Source organism: Oncorhynchus mykiss, chromosome 1 (assembly GCF_057628025.1).
Source record: "Oncorhynchus mykiss isolate SJ-2025 chromosome 1, ASM5762802v1, whole genome shotgun sequence".
Classification (NCBI taxonomy): Eukaryota; Metazoa; Chordata; class Actinopteri; order Salmoniformes; family Salmonidae; genus Oncorhynchus; species Oncorhynchus mykiss.
The window spans coordinates 42266975-42286432 of NC_143022.1; the positions used below are offsets into that span (position 1 = coordinate 42266975).

Consider the following 19458-nt stretch of genomic DNA (forward strand, 5'->3'; position numbering starts at 1 on the left):
AACTGTGGGACTTTATATAGACAGGAGGGTGTCATTCCAAATAAAGTCCAATCAATTGAATTTACCACAGGTGGACTCCAATCAAGTTGAAGAAACATCTCAAGGATTATCAATGGAAACAGGATGCTCCTGAGATCAATTTCAAGTATGATATCAAAGGTTCTGAATACTTACGTAAATATTTAATACATTTGCAACATTTCCTAAAACCTGTTTTTAGTTCGTCATTATGGGGTACTGTGTGTAGATGGATGAGAAAAAAAACATATTTAATCAATTTTAGAGCAAGGCTGTAAAGTAACAAAATGTGAAAAAAGATCAAGGGGTCTGAATACTTTCCGATTGCACGGTATACCATTTTGTTAAAATCAGTGGACCTGAGGTCCAGACTAAGGTCCATCAGACAGGACTATGAAAACATGAATAGTGTATCACTGACCTGACTCACCTCTGCTTTAGAATCCAAACTCTCATCCCGGAAATCAGGATTCATCTATAGGAAGAGAAGGATTTCAGACCCACACACAGCACACCATTGACTGACAAACTATTCTACAATAACATATTGTTGATTGTGACTAAGTTGACCTATTTGATCAACTTTATTATAGCCTTGGGGAAATTCTTATTGCAGTGCTGCACCTGTACAACACAATACAGGACACTGCAGAGAGAGGAGGACCATAACAATGGGAACACCGCCATCAACAGCACGTCTGGAACCTCAACATCTGCTCACCTCTCACTACTAGCCTTATCCCAGACATATAATGAGACTAAACAGTCGGTAACAAGAGGCCTAGCCAAATCACAACTCCTCTGATTACATTTTTCATGCCACACATGAGTACATCAGTAGAGCACACAAAGTACACACAGTATTCAGAAAGAGTCTGATATAAGAGAGTAGAAGTGCTGATATAGGATCAGTGTTTACTTTCAGATCACAAGGAATAAGATCAGCACCCTCAAAGCCAGGCCACTGAGAGGACTGACATACAGAGACAGCAGTCTAGACAGAGAGTTGCGTGGTGTGTCGGCATCTCTCAGTTCCATGTGAGGTAGGCATTATAAACCAGTAGGGACAGGATGTTAACCCGAGTTGTTAACACCCATACACTGGCAATCAGTCAAGTCAGAAAAAATGATCTAATAAGGGTTGGGTAGTGTCGGTCATTTGAATAATTCCACGTATTTAGTCAAATATCTTGTGATAAGGAAAGCAATGTACATGTGATAAGGAAAGTAATGTACGTGAACAACACCCTGTAATACCGATGAGTCATTCATGGTTAGTCTTTAAAATGATCGGTATTCAAATTCAACCACTGACCGAACAGCAAAGTCAAAACACACTGAATAGACAACACAGCTGAACTAATACTGCAAGACATTTAAACAAAAACGATAACCGTCTGACTGTCAATTGTGTGTGTGTGTGTGTGTGTGTGTGTGTGTGTGTGTGTGTGTGTGTGTGTGTGTGTGTGTGTGTGTGTGTGGGCAGTATACCTTATACCGGAAAATTTGGAAATAGCCACGGGATGGCTTGTCAATACCATCAAAACTATTTCTTTCAAGGTTTTTTTTAAATAAATTGTAATATTTGTAGCTACTTTGAAATGAAATACCTACAGTGAACTTGTGCAATACATTGAGATAAAAAAATATTGCCTTGTTAATTTCACCTGTCACATAATTTTGCATTCTGAAGCATACAGGTAGTCAGTCCGCAGTCAAGTGATGTTTACAAACATACAACAACGAGAGACCGGATCCTTGTGAGTCACTCACTGTCGTGCAGCACGCGTCAGGTGATCTAGTTACGGTACGGAATTCACAACTAAATGTTTGCCAGGTAGATATCTTATAACTATTAAGTTAAAATGTCTAAAATTTATTAAACGCTCTACAGTTGCACATTTGGCTTGATAATTTAGTAGCTAGTTAGCCATGTAGCCAAGTGGTTAGCTTCTTCCAAAATCAAACTTCGCTTGGTAACAGCAGAGAATCGCTTCCTGGATCTAGCCTTACTGTCTAATATTTGTATCGAGCGTTCAGCAAACTGTGAGTAGCAGTTTTGAGTTAATTGTATAACTTTATGAGCTGGGATGTCTGTCCTGCAAATCGTTCAGGTCAGACTGTATAAACAATTTCGCAATGAGTTCTCTATGGAATTTGAGATGTACTTGTTAGTACTGCTAACCTTCGGATTACAGAGGCTCAGTGGGGTTTGAAAAAAATAAAACGACCCTAGTGTTCAGGATGGCACAAGGTTGGCATGAAGGTGACAGCCTGGAAACCGCCTAAGCCTGTGCGTGCATGTGTGCGAGTGAGCGAAGAGAAATGAACAGCCTACCTCTGCAGCCAGGTAGCTCCCAGTGGCCAGGTGTTTGAAGCGAAACAGGCTGTTCCACTGGCCAGCACCCCCTCTGCAGGGGTCGTAGTGCACAACCTACAATGGAGAAACACATTTTTTTTAAAATGCACAAATCATACCAGAAAGATCCCACAAAGCCACTCACAATGTCCCTTACGGTCATCACTAGTCAGCCAATTCATAACACTATGATGTAGGACTTAATGTATTTGTTCACAAGGTAGATACTCATTTCAAATCTTAAAATAGGTGTTTCTACTTGTCAAACCATATCAAGAGCTAAATTCAGAGCAGACAAAGTACTTGCTCCGTCTCAATTCCATGTCCTAAGTATGCACTTGTTCAAATGTCTTTGTTGATTAAAAAAAATTAAAAATGGTGTAAGAAATATGGTGGAAACTCCCTCTAACCCACACATGTGTGGGGAGGAGGGCACTTTTGGAGAAATGGAAGGCAATCATTGCGATGCGAACAGTAGGGTACCTCTATTTCCCAGAGTGCTTTGGAGCTGGTGGCGGAGGTGGCAGACTGTCGCAGGGTGGTCCTGAGGAAGATGTGCTGCTGATTCCTGTACTCGTCACATGTCAGGAACTTCTCCTGCTCGGCGTGGAACAGACGCACCACATCACCCTGACCAATAGAGAGATGACAACATGGTTTAGCTGTTTGGGATAAGAAACTGAAAGGAAACACTTCGATTAAATGAACACTTTATTTGTGTGAGTTCTTATAAACTGAGATTTTTTTTTTTATAAATGACGCTATAACAACATTTCTTCTCTTTCTTTAGGGGGCAGATAAGATTTAATATTGCAGATAAATTGATGGAAGGTTCAATCTCATTTCTAATCCGTTAAATAAATAAATAAATAAATAAATAAATAAATAAATACACACACACACACACACACACACACACACACACACACACACAGTTGAAGTCAGAAATTCACGTACACCTTAGCCAAATACATTTAAACTCAGTTTTTCACAATTCCTGACATTTAATCCTTGTAAAAATTCCCTGTTTTCCAAGCTTTAACTTCCTGACTGACGTCTTGAGATGTTGCTTCAATATATTCACATACTTTTCCTTTCTCATGATGCCTTCTATTTTGTGAAGTGCACCAGCTCCTCCTTCAGCAAAGCACTCCCACAACATGATGCTGCCACATCCATGCTTCACGGTTGAGACGGTGTTCTTCGGCTTGCAAGCCTCCCCCTTTTTCCTCTAAACATAACGATTGTCATTATGGCCAAACAGTTCTATTTTTGTGTCATCAGACCAGAGGACATTTCTCCAAAAAAGTACGATCTTTGTCCCCATGTACAGTTGCAAACGGTAGTGTGGCTTTTTTATGGCAGTTGTAGAGCAGTGGCTTCTTCCTTGCTGAGCGGCCTTTCAGGTTATGTCGATATAGGACTTGTTTTACTGTGGAAATAGATACTTTTGTACCCGTTTCCTCCAGCATCTTCACAAGGTCCTTTGCTGTTGTTCTGGGATTGATTTGCACTTTTCGCACCAAAGTACATTCATCTCTAGGAGACAGAACATGTCACCTTCCTGAGTGGTATGAGGTATGTGGTACCTTCAGGCTTTTGGAAATTGCTCCTAAAGATGAACCAGACTTGTGGAGGTCTACAATTTTTTTATGAGGTCTTGGCTAATGTATTTAGATTTTTCCATGAAACACATCCACAAGTACACTTCCAATTGTCTCAAATGATATCAATTAGCCTGTCAGAAGCTTCTAAAGTCATTTTCTGGAATTTTCCAAGCTGTTGAAAGGCACAGTCAACTTAGTGAATGTAAACTTCTGATCCACTGGAATTGTGATACAGTGAATTTTAAGTGAAATAAACTGTCTGTAAACAATTGTTAGAAAAATGACTTGTGTCATGCACAAAGTAGATATCCTAACCGACTATAGTTGGTTAACAAGAAATTTGTGGAGTGGTTGAAAAACGAGTTTTAATGACTCCAACCTAAGTCGAAGTTGGAAGTATAGATAAACTGTACACACACACACTATCATTCAAAAGTTTTTGGTCAACGAGAAACGTCCTTGTCTTTTTTAAACAAAAACAAATGTTGTTGTCCATTAAAATAACATTAAATTGATCGAAAATACAGTGTAGACATTGTTAATGTTGTAAATGAGACTATTGTAGCTGGAAACGGCAGATTTTTATGGAACGTCTACATAGGCGTACAGAGGCTCATTATCAGCAACCATCACTCCTGTGTTCCATTGGCACATTGTGTTATCTTATCCAAGTTTAAAATTTTATAAGGCTAATTTATCATTAGAAAACCCTTTTGCAATTATGTTAGCACAACTGAAAACTGTTCTGATTAAAGAAGCAATAAAACTGGCCTTCTGTAGACTAGTTGAGTATCTGGAGCATCAGCATTTGTGGCTTTGATTACAGGCTCAAAATGGCCAGAAACAAAACACCAGTCTCAACGTCAACAGTGAAGAGGCGACTCCGGGATGCTGGCCTTCTAGGCAGAGTTCCTCTGTCCAGTGTCTGTGTTCCTTTGCCAATCTTCATCTTTTCTTTTTATTGGCCAGTCTGATATGGCTTTTTCTTTGCAACTCTGCCTAGAAGTCCAGCATCCCGGAGTAGCCTCTTCACTGTTGACGTTGAGACTGGTGTTTTGCAGGTACTATTTAATGAAGCAGACAGTTGAGGACTTGTAAAGCTTCTGTTTCTCAAACTAGACACTCTAATGTACTTGTCCTCTTGCTCAGTTGTGCACCGGGGCCTCAGACTCCTGCTTCTATTCTGGTTAGGGCCAGTTTGTGCTGTTCTGTGAAGGGAGTAGTACACATCGTTGTACGAGATCTTCAGTTTCTTGGAAATTTCTCGCATGGAATAGTCTTCATTTCTCAGAACAAAAACAGACCGACAAGTTTCAGAAGAAAGGTTTTTGTTTCTGGCCATTTTGAGCATGTAATCGAACCCACAAATGCTGATGCTCCAGATACTCAACTAGTCTAAAGACGGTCAGTTTTATTGCTTCTTTAAATCAGCACAACAGTTTTCACCTGTGCTAACAATTTCAAAAGGGTTTTCTAATGATCAATTAGACTTATAAAATGATAAACTTGGATAAGATAACACAACGTGCCATTGGAACACAGGAGTGATGGTTGCTGATAAATGTAGATATTCCATTAAAAAAAATCTTCAATTTCCAGCCACAATAGTCATTTACAACATTAATAATGTCTATACTGTATTTCTGATCAATTTTATGTTATTTTAATGGACAAAAAAAGGTGCTTTTCTTTAAAAAACTAGGACATTTCTAGGTAACCCTAAACTTTTGAAAGGTAGTGTATATTTAAAACATCCCGCTCTCTTAATTTCCATAATTAACCAATAATATTCGTAATAATGTAGGCAGTTCATGCAAAGGATTGTTACCTCTAATCAGGATTGCCATTACAAAAATCTATTTTTTGGCAAGCAATTATTATTTTAGCAAATAATTACTGTGATTCATCCTATATTTTCCCGAACATCTTTACTCCCTAGCAACAGTTGTTGGACACACACACACACACACTATCCCTTTTCCCCACAAACAACCATAAACTCAGATCATCAGCTCCCCATCTCTGAGACCAACTCAGGAAAATACTTGATTTGCATATACTGCATATACAGTTCTAGCTGTTTGAGAAGACATGCAGAGCTAAAACAGGGAGATTTGATTAACCATTGCCAAGTACTAGGTGAAGGAGATCAGATACACCCCCTTCCCCTGAAACACACATGCTGGTCCCCCGCTGTGACCATCTTCCCCAAGCATCTCTGTGCAGTCAGACCTTTGATTATTTTGTGCCACCAGGGCCACAATAATATGCCCCCTCTCTGATTGTCAGAGTGTGACACCCTCCCCATGGGTTACTGCAGCTAGTGTTGCCAGCAGTGCCACTACCTGGGTGGGGGCACCCCACCGGAATCCCCACCGGCTAGGTATAAGGTCGTCAAGGTTCCCATTAGCAGCTTTGAGAATTTCCTTGTACATTATGCTCTCCCATCAGGGGGCTTTGGCTTTGTAAGACCAACCCTGCCAGGCAGGCTCAGGAACTTGGGGGGGGGGGGGGGAGATGCTGCTTTAGTAGGTCTCTGACCCCATTCATCTTTCTGATTTGGCTGCATACAGGCTACTTACAGTAGGCCCATAAAACATATAAGGACTCCTTAGTGTATGAGTCGCTCATGTGGGTGCCTAGGGTATAGGGTTGGAGACCGTTCCATCATGATAGGGCAATAAATAAATATAGTTATTTTAAAATGTATATCCCATATCTGCACAAAATTAAACGCTCTCACAACCCCTGCTCACAAACACACCTGGGCTCCGGGATTTGCAACCATCATCCTTTTTCACTCACTAAACTCCACACTTTTCCTAACACAAAAACTCACCCCACCTTCCATCACAATACATCCGCACATACTTCGGGAAGTATTCAGACCACTTGAATTTTCCGCATTGTTACGTTACAGCCTTATTCTAAAATGTATTAAATGTATTGTTTTCCTCGTCAATCTACGCTCAATACCCCATAATGACAAAGCAAAAACATATTTAGACATTTTTGCTAATTATTCCCCCCCCCACCCCCATAAAAATATATCACATTTACATACAGTATAATCCACCATAATTTGCAAATAAATTCATAAAAAATCCTACAATGTGATATTCTGGATTTTTTTTCTTCTAATTTTGTCTGTCATAGTTGAAGTGTTCCTATGATGAACATTACAGGCCTCTCATATTTTTAAGTGGGAGAACTTGCACACTTGGTGGCTGACTAAATACTTTTTTGCCCCACTGTAGGTATTCAGACCCTTTACTCAGTACTTTGTTAAATCACATTTGGCGCAATTTCAGCCGAGTCTTCTTGAGTATGACACTACAAGCTTGGCACACCTGTATTTGGGGAGTTTCTCTCATTAATCTCTGCAGATCCTCTCAAGCTCTGGTCAGGCTGGATGTTAGATCGAGTTCAAGTCCGGGCAATGGCTGGGCCATTCAAGGGCATTCAGAGACTTGTCCCGAAGCCACTTAGCTGTGTGCTTAGGGTCGTTGTCCTGTTGGAAGGTGAACATTGGCCACAGTCTAAGGTCCTGAGTGCTCTGGATGAGGTTTTCTTTAAGGATCTCTCTGTACTTTGCCCCGTTCATCTTTGCTTCTATCCTGACTAGTCTCCCAGTCCCTGCCGGTGAAAAACATCACCACAGCATGATGCTGCCACCACCATGCTTCACCGTAGGGATGGTGCCAGGTTTCCTCCAGATGTGACGCTTGGCATTCAGGCCAATGAGTTCAATCTTGGTTTTATCAGACCAGTGAATCTTGTTTCTCATGGCATGAGAGTCCTTTAGGTGCCTTTTTGGCAAACTCCAAGCGGGCTGTCTTGTGCCTTTTACTGAGGAGTGGATTCCCTCTGGCCACTCTACCATAAAGGCCTGATTGGTAGAGTGTTGCAGAGATGGTTGTCCTTCTGGAAGGTTCTCCCATCTCCACAGAGGAACTCTAGAGCTCTGTCAGAGTGAGTGTTGGGATCTTGGTCACATCCCTATCCAAGGCCCTTCTACCCCAATTGCTCAGTTTGGCCGGGCGGCCAGCTCTAGGAAGAGTTTTGGTGGTTCCAAACTTCTTCCATTTAATAAGAATGATGGACTCAGTTTTCTTGGGGACCTTCAATGCTGGAGACATTTTTTGGTACCCTTCCCCAGATCTGTGCCTCGACACAATACTGTCTCGGAGCTCTACGGACAATTCCTTCAACCTTATGGCTTGGTTTTTGCTCTGACATACACTGTCAACTGTGGGACCTTATATAGACAGGTGTGTGCCTTTCCAAATCATGTCCAATCAATTGAATGTAACACAGGTGGACCCCAATCAAGTTGTAGAAACATCTCAAGGATGATCAATGGACACAGGATGCACCTGAGCTCAATTTCGAGTCTCAAAGAGTCTGAATACTTATGTAAATAAGGTATATTTTTATAATATTTTAATACATTTGCAAAAATTCTAAAAACCTGTTTTCACTTTGTCATTATGGGGTATTGTGTGTAGATTGCTGAGTATTTTATTTTATTTGATACATTGCAGCCTTATTCTAAAATGTAACAAAATGTGGAACAAGTCAAAGGCTCTGTATACTTTCCGAAGGCACTGTATGTCCTCTGTTTCCTTCTATTTGTAAATCAAACAGTTGTAGCCTAAACGTGGGTGTGCAAGCAGAGCCCTCATCAATACACTGTGTATACAACCCTCTGCATAAAAAAGGTAAGCATAGATGGGAAGCATTTAGGTAAGATAAAGTACACTCACTCCTTTGAGGACGTCCTCTCTGTAGTCACTGAACTTCATGAACAGAGTGACCTTCCAGCTGGTGTTGCAGTTCACAGCGTTCACCTACAGTTCAACCAAGGAGAGGAGCAGGGAGGAGCAACAGACTGTCATGACTATACACATCTTTGCAGAGCCTCAGACACAATATACAGTGGGGAGAACAAGTATTTGATAACCTGCAAAATCGGCAGTGTTTCCTACTTACAAAGCATGTAGAGGTCTGTAATTTTTAGCATAGGTACACTTCAACTGTGAGAGACGGAATCTAAAATCCAGAAAATCATATTGTATGATTTTTAAGTAATTAATTGTCTTTTTATTGCATGACAAAGTATTTGATCACCTACCAACCAGTAAGAATTTCGGCTCTCACAGACCTGTTCGTTTTTTTTTAAGAAGCCCTCCTCTTCTCCACTTATTACCTGTATTAACTGCACCTGTTTGAACTCGTTACCTGTATAAAATACACCTGTCCACACACTCAATCAAACAGACTCTCCACAATGGCCAAGACCAGACAGCTGTGTAAGGACATCAGGGATAAAATTGTAGACCTGCACAAGGCTGGGATGGGCTACAGGACAATAGGCAAGCAGCTTGGTGAGAAGGCAACAACTGTTGGCGCAATTATTAGAAAACGGAAGACGTTCAAGATGACGGTCAATCACCCTCGGTCTGGGGCTCCATGTAAGATCTCACCTCGTGGGGCATCAATGATCATGAGGAAGGTGAGGGATCAGCCCAGAACTACACGGCAGGACCTGGTCAATGACCCGAAGAAAGCTGGGACCACAGTCTCAAAGAAAACCATTAGTAACACACTGCGCCGTCATGGATTAAAATTCTGCAGCGCACGCAAGGTCCCCCTTCTCAAGCCAGCACATGTCCAGGCCCGTCTGAAGTTTGGCAATGATCCAGAGGAGGAATGGGAGAAGGTCATGTGGTCTGATGAGACAAAAATTTAGCTTTTTGGTCTAAACTCCACTCGCAGTGTTTGGAGGAAAAAGAAGGATGAGTACAACCCCAAAAAACACCATCCCAAAAGTGAAGCATGGAGGTGGAAACATCATTCTTTGGGTATGCTTTTCTGCAAAGGGGACAGGACGACTGCACCGTATTGAGGGGAGGATGGATGGGGCTATGTATCGCGAGATCTTGGCCAACAACCTCCTTCCCTCAGTAAGAGCATTGAAGATGGGTCGTGGCTGGGTCTTCCAGCATGACAACGACCCAAAACACACAGCCAGGGCAACTAAGGAGTGGCTCCGTAAGAAGCATCTCAAGGTCCTGGAGTGGCTTAGCCAGTCTCCAGACCTGAACCCAATAGAAAATCTTTGGAGGGAGCTGAAAGTCTGTATTGCCCAGCGACAGCCCCGAAACCTGAAGGATCTGGAGACGGTCTGTATGGAGGAGTGGGCCAAATCCCTGCTGCAGTGTGTGCAAACCTGGTCAAGAACTACAGGAAACGTATGATCTCTGTAATTGCAAACAAAGGTTTCTGTACCAAATATTAAGTTCCACTTTTCTGATGTATCAAATACTTATGTCATGCAATAAAATGCAAATTAATTACTTAAAAATCATACAATGTGATTTTCTGGATTTTTGTTTTAGATTCCGTCTCTCACAGTTGAAGTGTACCTATGATAAAAATTACAGACCTCTACATGCTTTGTAAGTAGGAAAACCTGCAAAATCGGCAGCGTATCAAATACTTGTTTTCCCCAATGTATATACAAAAAGTATGTGGACATCCCTTCAAATTAGTGGATTCCGCTATATCAGCCACACCCGCTGTCTACAGGTGTATAAAATAGATCACACAGCCATGCAATCTCCATAGACAAACATTGGCAGTGGAATAGCCTTACCGAAGAGGTCAGTGACTTTCAACGTGGCACCGTCATAGGATGCCACCTTTCCAACAAGTCAGTTCATCAAATGTATGCCCTGCTAAAGCTCCTTCGGTCAACTGTAAGTGCTGTTATTGTGAAGTGGAAACGTCTTGGAGCAACAACGGCTCAGCCGAAAAGTGGTAGGCCACCCAAGCTCACAGAACGGGACCACCGAGTCCTGAAGCGCATAGAGCATAATCTCCTGTCCTCAGTTGCAACACTCAATACTGAGTTCCACACTGCTTCTGGAAGCAAAGTCAGCACAACTGTTAGTCGGGAGTTTCATGAAAAGGGTTTCCATGGCCGAGCAGCCGCACACAAGCTTAAGATCACCATGAGCAACGCCATGCGTCGGCTGGAGTGCTGTAAGACTCGCCATCATTGGACTCAGTGGAAACGCGTTCTGGATTGATTACTCACGCTTCACCATCTGGCAGTCTGACGGACGAATCTGGGTTTGGCGGATGCCAGGAGAACGCTACCTGCCCAAATGCATAGCGCCAACTGTAAAGTTTGGTGGCGGAGAAAATGGTCTGGGGCTGTTTTCATGGGTCGGGCTAGGCCCCTTAATTCCAGGGAGGGGAAATTTTAACGCTTCAGCACACAATGACAGTCTAGATGTTTCTGTGCTTCCAACTTTGTGGCAACAGTTTGGAGGAAGGCCCTTTCCTGTTTCAGCATGGCAATGCCCCAGTGCACAAAGCAAGGTCCATACAGAAATGGTTTGTTAAGATATTGACTGGCCTGCACAGAGCCCTGACCTCAACCCCACTGAATACCTTTGTGATGAATTGGAACGTCGGCTGAGAGCCAGGCCTAACATCAGTGCCTCACCATACTAATGATCGTGGTTGAATGGAAGCAAGCCACTACAGAAATGTTCCAGCAACTAGTGGAACGCCTTCTCAGAAGAGTGGAGGCTGTTATAGCAGCAAAGGGGGGACCCACTCCATATTAATGCCCATGATTTTGGAATGAGATGTTTGACAAGCAGGTGTCCACATACTACACGTTGTTCTGTAGTGTAGCTGCTGGTCAGCAGGTATGTCATACCTGCAACTTTGCCAGTTCTGCAACCAGAAAGTATTTTTTTTATGGACAGTGATAGTCAGAAGGTAGAGGGAGAGACAGAGTAGGGGCAGAGGTGGCATTCGTAACCCTGTTACCAGCGCCTGTGTGTGAACTAGAGTCTGCGGCACTACCACTAGACTTAATGTTCTTAATAATACCTATAACCAGGCAGCTTTCCAAACGCATGTTATGATACAGTTGATTTAGCAAGTGGTTAGGGTTAGACGCAAGTGGTTAGGGTAAAGTTTGAGGTTAGCATAAGTTTAGGTATACTAGCAAGTAGTTACGGTTAGGGTTAGGATAAGGTTAGAAAGCAAAGACACGCCTAAACAAAAACATGCCGAGATTCAAATTGCCGCCTGGACTCGAAACAATGCCACTCGCTCATCCTACGTGCTTCAAAGGCAAACCTGCTGACCAGCAGCTTTTTTGGAGTCTTCAAAAACACGACAGTACAGGAATTGTTGAAGATTGCATGCTGAGACAGATAACATGGCTGTCATTCTTCCGCACCGTTTTGCCATGCATAGTATCCAGTAAATGTTTTACATAGTCACTCAGCTCTAAATAAAACAGTTCAATGGATCGTACCTCCTTGCAGCCGGGGTTGTCTAGCAGCTCAATGTTGCTGGCGTGGAGAGGCTGTCCTGCGTTCACAGGCATCAAGACCACCTTGTCTCCCACCACCACCTAGGGACCAAGCACACAGGTCAAACACTAGCACACACATTATAACGAAGAGAGTAAAGTAGAATAAAACATAATACACATGAGGCAGATGACAGGACAGAGGAATGAGATGACCTGACACACATCAAACAGCAAAGGTCCACAGTCACTCCCTGTCCCATGCAAAGGGTTACCCATCTATCTAGAGAAGTATTCCCCACAACAATAGCAGATGAGCACAACCCATCGTAAAATGAAGGAAGTGTAGCCTGTGGGGTGTACACAGCGCATTGACATTCATTCATATAGTAATGTGTGTGGCAGCGGGAAATCGCTGAACGCAGTGTACTGTATGCACCATATAGTCTCAAGCATCTACATTCAAACCACTTACATATCATAATAAACAGACTAAGTATCTATAGCGTTGCTGTAATCTAAATTGCCCAGATCTTGTTAGTCAATAACAGTTAAGGGGGAAAATAATTGTAGAAGAGTCGTGGAAATGCAAACACGTACTTAAGTTTTTACAATGCTCATGCAAAGCTAGTGCTACCATGCTTTCACAGCAAGTCTCATGGCCTAAACGTCCACCATGCACTTCAAACAAGAAGAATACCTTCCACCATAGGATGCTAAAGCAAAAGGAGAGGAGACAACCAGTCGAGTTATTTCAGCAGGATGAAGACATTACGTTGACATGGACATAATACCAATCTAATTAAAACAGGACAATTGCAATATTTTTTTTATTTTACCTTTATTTCACTAGGCAAGTCAGTTAAGAACAAATGCTTATTTTCAATGACGGCCTAGGAACAGTGGGTTAACTGCCTGTTCAGGGGCAGAACGACAGACTTGCCAGCTCGGGAGTTTTGAACTTGCAACCTTCCGGTTGCTAGTCCAACACTCTAACCACTAGGCTACCCTGCCTCCCCGATATATTAAGACAGACCCTAAAAAAATGTTTTCTTTTTAAAGATTCTCACAACTTAAACATCTCAACAATACTGAGTTTCATCATGAGGTTTGGTTTGCCATAACATATCTATGATAAGTAGGGCTAGGAGTTGTTCCACATTTGGTCACATGTTCAGGATTGCAGTGGCCTGTAGTTACAGTCAGGTCAGGACCCCTTTTCATAAATATTCTCAGAGTAAGAGTGTAGATCTAAGATCAGTTTTGCTTTTCAGATCACAAATTATTACGATTGTATAGACAAGGGGAACTTGATCCAAGATCAGCACAAAAGGTACCTACATTATCACCCTCGCTGCGGAGCTTCCAGAAGGGCTGGATGTAGAACCAAGAGCCCTCATTGCCGGATGGGTCCAGAGACACACGCATGGCGTTCTTCTCCAGCAGCGCCGGCAGACGCTTGTTCACCGTCAGGTACTTGTTACTTTTAATATGCAGAAGCTGAAGGTGAAAAGAAAATGGGGCCAATTCACGAGGATGCACAAGGTCCCTGGTTCGAATCCCACCCCAACACCTAACTCTAATCTTTACCAAATCACATTTATTGCTAGGAAACAGTTACCGTATGAAATTGGTAATCCTTATTAAAGTGAGATTAAGGGCTAATTTATCATTTCAATTTGTTATGAGCTCAGAATGTCAATACTTTATTTGGAATTGACCACAAAATCCTTTCAATTCAGTTTCTGCTTGGCATTAGGGATCAGAACATTACCCAAATCCTATTTATCACATAAAATATTATGTTTTCTGAATAGATCATTCAAATTGGCTTTAGCTTTAAAAATCGACACAGAGCACTAAATGAAAAAGGCTCATCTTTTAACAGCCAAATCATGTGGCAAGAGACTGGACCTGACCAAACCAATTCCTTTGAAATGCTTTAACACAACAGTTTTAAGCCAAGTTAGAGGCCACGAACCTCGTGAAACCACATGGAACAAACCCGCAGTTGACTGAAAATTGAAAATGATACAAGTTCAATTTACTATGTGCCATACAAAATGTTGTCTGTTAAAGCACCTCATTGGCAATGTGAGGCACTAGAAGCCAGACTACAGACAGAAAGGCAGCCTTGGTAACAAAGTGAAAACATACACAAGGTTACGGGCACAAAGCAAACCGAGATATTGTCTCTGATAAGAAAGGGGAGTTGGCTGTAGTTGGCCGTTACCTGGATGACGTTACTGTACTTGACCACCTCTCCAAGCAGCTTCTTATTCTCGGTGTCGTTTTGCTTCTGTTCCAGTTCTGCTGCATGCTGGGAAATTAAGAAAAACATGCTTGATGCTAACTACATTGTAGCCAGATAGTCCTGGTTCCATTAAAGCAGTGCTTGTCCATCCAGGTCCTGGGGAACCACAGGGTGTGCAGACTATTGTTCTAGCCCACTACTAACATACTTGATTAGACGAATCAACGACAGTAATGATCAAGCCCTTGATTGGGTGAATCAGTTGTGTTCGTACTGGGATGGATCTAAATCCTGTACACCCTGTGGGTGTTGTGCCCAGGACCGTGAATGAATTACACTAGGACTTGGAGAAAGGTCATACCTGTAACTTCTTGAATAGGTCTGCTTCTGTGTAGTTGTTGCCTTGTTTGCCCTGTTTGGCCTTCCAGAACTGCTTCTGAGCCGAATACCTGTTCATCGGACATACCTTGAACAGGCAGTCTGGAGAGAGAGAGAGAGAGAGAAAGAGAGATGAATAGTGGGAAAGAAATTGGGAGAAAAAGAGGAAGAAAGACACAAAGAAACAAAGGGAGGTGAGTGAGGAATACATATACATGCATCACACAGACAAACATACTACATATAATGTACACTGAATATAAATATAAACGCAACACAAAACAATTTCAAAGATTTGAATGAGTTCCAGTTCATAAGCAAATACATTTATTAGGCCCTCATCATGGCTTGATGAGGTAAAAAAATATATATATTCATATTGCATTTTAAGCGTTTATGAATTATATGTTGGGGCGGCAGGTAGCCTAGTGGTTAGAGCATTGGACTAGTAACCGAAAGGTTGCAAGATCAAATCCCTGAGCTGACAAGGTAAAGATCTGTCGTTCTGCGCCTGAACAAGGCTGTTCCTAGGCCATCATTGAAAACAAAGAATTTAGTTAAATAAAAGGTTAAAAAAAATAATAATCTATAGATTTCACATGACTGGGGATATAGATATGCATCTGTTGGTCACAGATTTTTTAAATGTAAAGGTAGGGGAGTGGATCAGAAAAACAGTCCGTTTCTGGTGTGGGCACCATTTGCCTCATTCAACGTGCAACATCTCGTTTGCATCGAGATGATCAGGCCGTTTATTGTGGCCTGTGGAATGTTGTCCCACTCCTTTTCATTGGCTGTACAAAGTTGCTGGAAATTGGCGGGAACTGGAACATGCTGTCGTACAAGCCTATACACAGCATCCCAAACAAGCTCAATGGGTGACATGTCTGGTGAGTATTCAGGCCATGGACGAACTTGGGCATTTTCAGGTTCCAGGAATTGTGTACAGATCCTTGCGACATGTGGCCGTGCATTATCATACTGAAACATGTGATGGCTGCGGATGTGGATGAATGGCATGATAATGTCCCTCAGGATCTCTTCACAGCAATCTCAGTTAATTCAAACTGCCATTGATAAAATTAAATTGCGTTTTTTGTCCATAGCTTATGCCAGCCCATACCATAACCACACCGCCACCGTGGGACACTCTATTCACAACGTTGACATCACCAAACCTCTCTCCCACACAAACTCTCTGCCCGGTACAGCTGAAACTGGGGTTCATCTGTGAAGAGAACACTTCTCCAGCGTGCCAGTGGCCATCAAAGTCAAAGTCAGTTAACGACACCGAACTGCAGTCAGGTCAAGACCCTGGTGAGGATGGCGAGCACGCAGATGAGCTTCCCTGTGACGGTTTCTGACAGTTTGTGCAGAACTTCTTCGGTTGTGCAAACCCAGTTTCATCAGCTGTCCGGGTGACTGTTCTCAGAAGATCCTATACATTTTAGAGTGGCCTTTTATTGTCCCCATCACAAGGTGCACCTGTAAAATTATCATGCTGTTTAATCAGCTTCTTGATATGCCACACCTGTCAGATGGATGGATTATCTTGGCAAAAGATAAATGCTCACTAACAGGGATGTAAACATTTCTGAGAAATAAGCTTTGTGCGTATGGAACATTTCTGGGATCTTTTATTTCAGCTCATAAAACATGGGACCAACACTTTACATGTTGCACTTATATATTTTTTCAGTGTCATTTGCATGGCAGTGTGTCACTAACTGACTTGAGTGTGTGACTGGGTGGGGGTATATAGCATGTGTGTGGTTTGTGGCTGTTTACTCAATGGGATTCTGTAAAGTCAGTTAAACACTTAAACCTCATCCTATAAACCACACTGTTAAAACAACATGGGGCTATAGTGGCCTGCTAGGCCTTGGGAGTGTGTGTGTGTGTGTGGACTGCAGTAACTTTGGCACGCTCCACTACTAAACTGCCCATCACTGCTAACTTGGCAGAAAAGCGGTGAGTTAATTAATTCAAATACAACAACTATATGAGTTACAACGCAGTCCTCTGCGGTTGGCCAGCTAGTCATTGATTCCTCCCACTCACCTCTGAACTTTTTGGGCGGAATGGCCAGGTCTCCTGCGTCCGGCTGCACCACACACCTGTCATCAACAAGCCTGGGAAGAACACAAAAACATCCTACATCACACACACCATTTTAGTTTTTTTTTTTTACAGAAATTTCATTTAACCTTTTATGTCAATTACCTAAAAATGTTTAAATTCTTTTCATATTCGCATGTTGTAGCTTTGACCAGGTTTTTGCCCTATCATTAGCTGATTCAAATAACCAACTCATCATCAAGCTTTGACTATTTGAAAAGCAGCTGCGTAGTGCTAGGGCAAAAAACTAAAAACATGCACCCAGCGGGGGGGGGGCAGGAGAGTTTGGGAAAACCTGCAAGGCTTAGACCCTATTTTACGTCTGAGGTTTTTGTGTTGTGCCCGCCCTCGGTTGAGACATTTTTTATTATTGGTGTGTCATGTTTTGGCTGATAAATATACTAACATTGGAATAAAATAGAAATGGCAACTTTCAAATGGTACCACAAAGATGGTTGGAGGTCCAGACATCAGAGAATGTTGACTTGAATGGGAATATCTGTTCTAAATAATGTCAACCCTCCATAGGAAGCCTATTGAAATCATAGAAATATAGATAACAGAACAGACATGACCATTTTAGTTGACATTCAACGCGGTGGGTGGACTGGCAGTCATCTTTGTGGTAGTAATTAGAAGTTAGTTTAATTTCAATGGGGTACCAGATATGCAAAATGGGTATACTTTGAGCACCATTATTTCCTGAATGTTGTGTAATAATTAGGTCCAAAAGGTCCCTTTCTGGCCACTTCTTCCATGGGCAAACATGTATGGAATTTGTTTAAATCAAAAGACATGCTGTCAAGAACTGATTGATTTCAAATGGATTTACCCACTACCAACATACAGGGAACTGGCAAAATAAAGATAACAGTTGAGTAAATGAGATGGATAAAGTATATTGAAAGCTGGCGCCTCCACACAGGTGTGGTCCCTGAGGTAATTTAGCAATTAACATCCGATCATGCTTAGGCGCATGTATAAAAGTGCAGGGCAGGCCCAGTTGCTCATTAGTTTGGCTACCATGGCTAGAAGAGTTCTTCGTGGCATTGAAATAGGGCTACTTTTTGGGGCACATTTGACGGGAGCAGTGACGAAGACTGCTCGACTTGCTGTTTCACGATATGCCAGGGCTATTTCAGCCACCAGATCTCAACCCAATTGAACACTTATGGGAGATTCAGGAGTGGCGCCAAAACACCAAATTATGGAATTTCTCGTGGATAAATAGTGTCGCATCCCTCCAATAGAGTTCCAGGAACTTGTAGAATCTATGCCAAGGCACATTGAAGCTGGTCTGGCGGCCCAACACCTTAATTAGATTAGGACACTATGTTGGGCTTTCCTTAATTTTGTCAGTTACCTGTAGCATGTCAGGAAGAAATCGGCACGCATCGCATGTGATGCTCTTTATTGATGTCATGTTGAATTCAGAGCATTGCCAGGTTTCATTATTGTGTAACTAACTATAACAGATAGTTACTGTGATCTACAATGATAACTGGGCCAGATTACAAAAAGCGCTAGAGCATGTGTGCTGATCGAGTATCAGGTTGACCCCTATCTATGTAATCATATTAATTCAGATCTAAAATACAACAACTGATCATAGATCAGCACTAATACTCTAAGATGCTTAGCGAATACAGGCCCTGGTCTAGTTGAAAAGGAAACTGTCGATTGTGTAAATGCTATGGTGGGGCACAGGCTGGTGCGGCCACAGGAAAAGCGCATGGCTTCTGTGTGTGACTGATAAGGCCTAGATGTTGATGGGTTAACATCTAACCGCCTTGTTTCCGCACCGCATGCCTGGCTTTTGTAGTCAATGTCTAAATTTGCTATGTAACCAGCCCACCAGCCTGCCACAGCAATTGTTTTCTGACAATTTACAAAAAAAAACATCTTCAGAAAAATTATTTGACTGTATAACTACACACTCTCCATCCACACTTAACACAACTATGTGTCCGTGTATACTAAATTCCCACAGGTTTTGAAACCACAAGATCAACTAAACATGATTCTGTTGGCAGAGAATGTGCCGCTGTTGTTCACTTCTAGCTTTTATAGGGCGGCGCACAATTGGCCCAGTGTTGTCCGAGTTAGGGTAGGGTTTGTCCGGGGTAGGCCGTTATTGTAAAAAAGAATGTTCTTAACTGACTTGCCTAGTAAAATAAAAGGTTAAATAAATGGTTTTAAAATAGGACCTGGCTACATCCTGTGAAAGACTGTGTTATTCTAAAACGTGACATCTTATGCTAGCCTCGTCACAGATCTGTTTGTACTCTCTTGCCAACTCCTTCGGTGGTCATTGTAATGCCCAATTGACCATATACAGTGCATTTAGAAAGTATACACACGCCTTGACCTTTTCTACATTTTG

The 19458-nt window shown here is 42.1% G+C and overlaps 1 protein-coding gene across 2 annotated transcripts in view; it reads right to left on the reverse strand.

The window, feature by feature from the left end:
- The window catches only part of LOC110522681 (inositol 1,4,5-trisphosphate-gated calcium channel ITPR2), a 162849-nt gene that overhangs the window by 123970 nt on the left and 19421 nt on the right, over nucleotides 1-19458 (reverse strand). The window contains exons 2-10 of one of the 2 annotated variants that reach the window (XM_036977399.2): nucleotides 17019-17089; nucleotides 14941-15059; nucleotides 14559-14645; nucleotides 13667-13825; nucleotides 12329-12427; nucleotides 8751-8834; nucleotides 2861-3007; nucleotides 2357-2452; nucleotides 449-493 (exon numbers count right to left, since the gene is read on the reverse strand). In XM_036977399.2, coding sequence (XP_036833294.2) covers nucleotides 449-493; nucleotides 2357-2452; nucleotides 2861-3007; nucleotides 8751-8834; nucleotides 12329-12427; nucleotides 13667-13825; nucleotides 14559-14645; nucleotides 14941-15059; nucleotides 17019-17089 — 907 coding nt within the window. Of the gene's footprint in view, nucleotides 1-439; nucleotides 494-2356; nucleotides 2453-2860; nucleotides 3008-8750; nucleotides 8835-12328; nucleotides 12428-13666; nucleotides 13826-14558; nucleotides 14646-14940; nucleotides 15060-17018; nucleotides 17090-19458 lie in introns of both variants that reach the window. The other variant, XM_036977393.2, reaches the window with a different exon arrangement.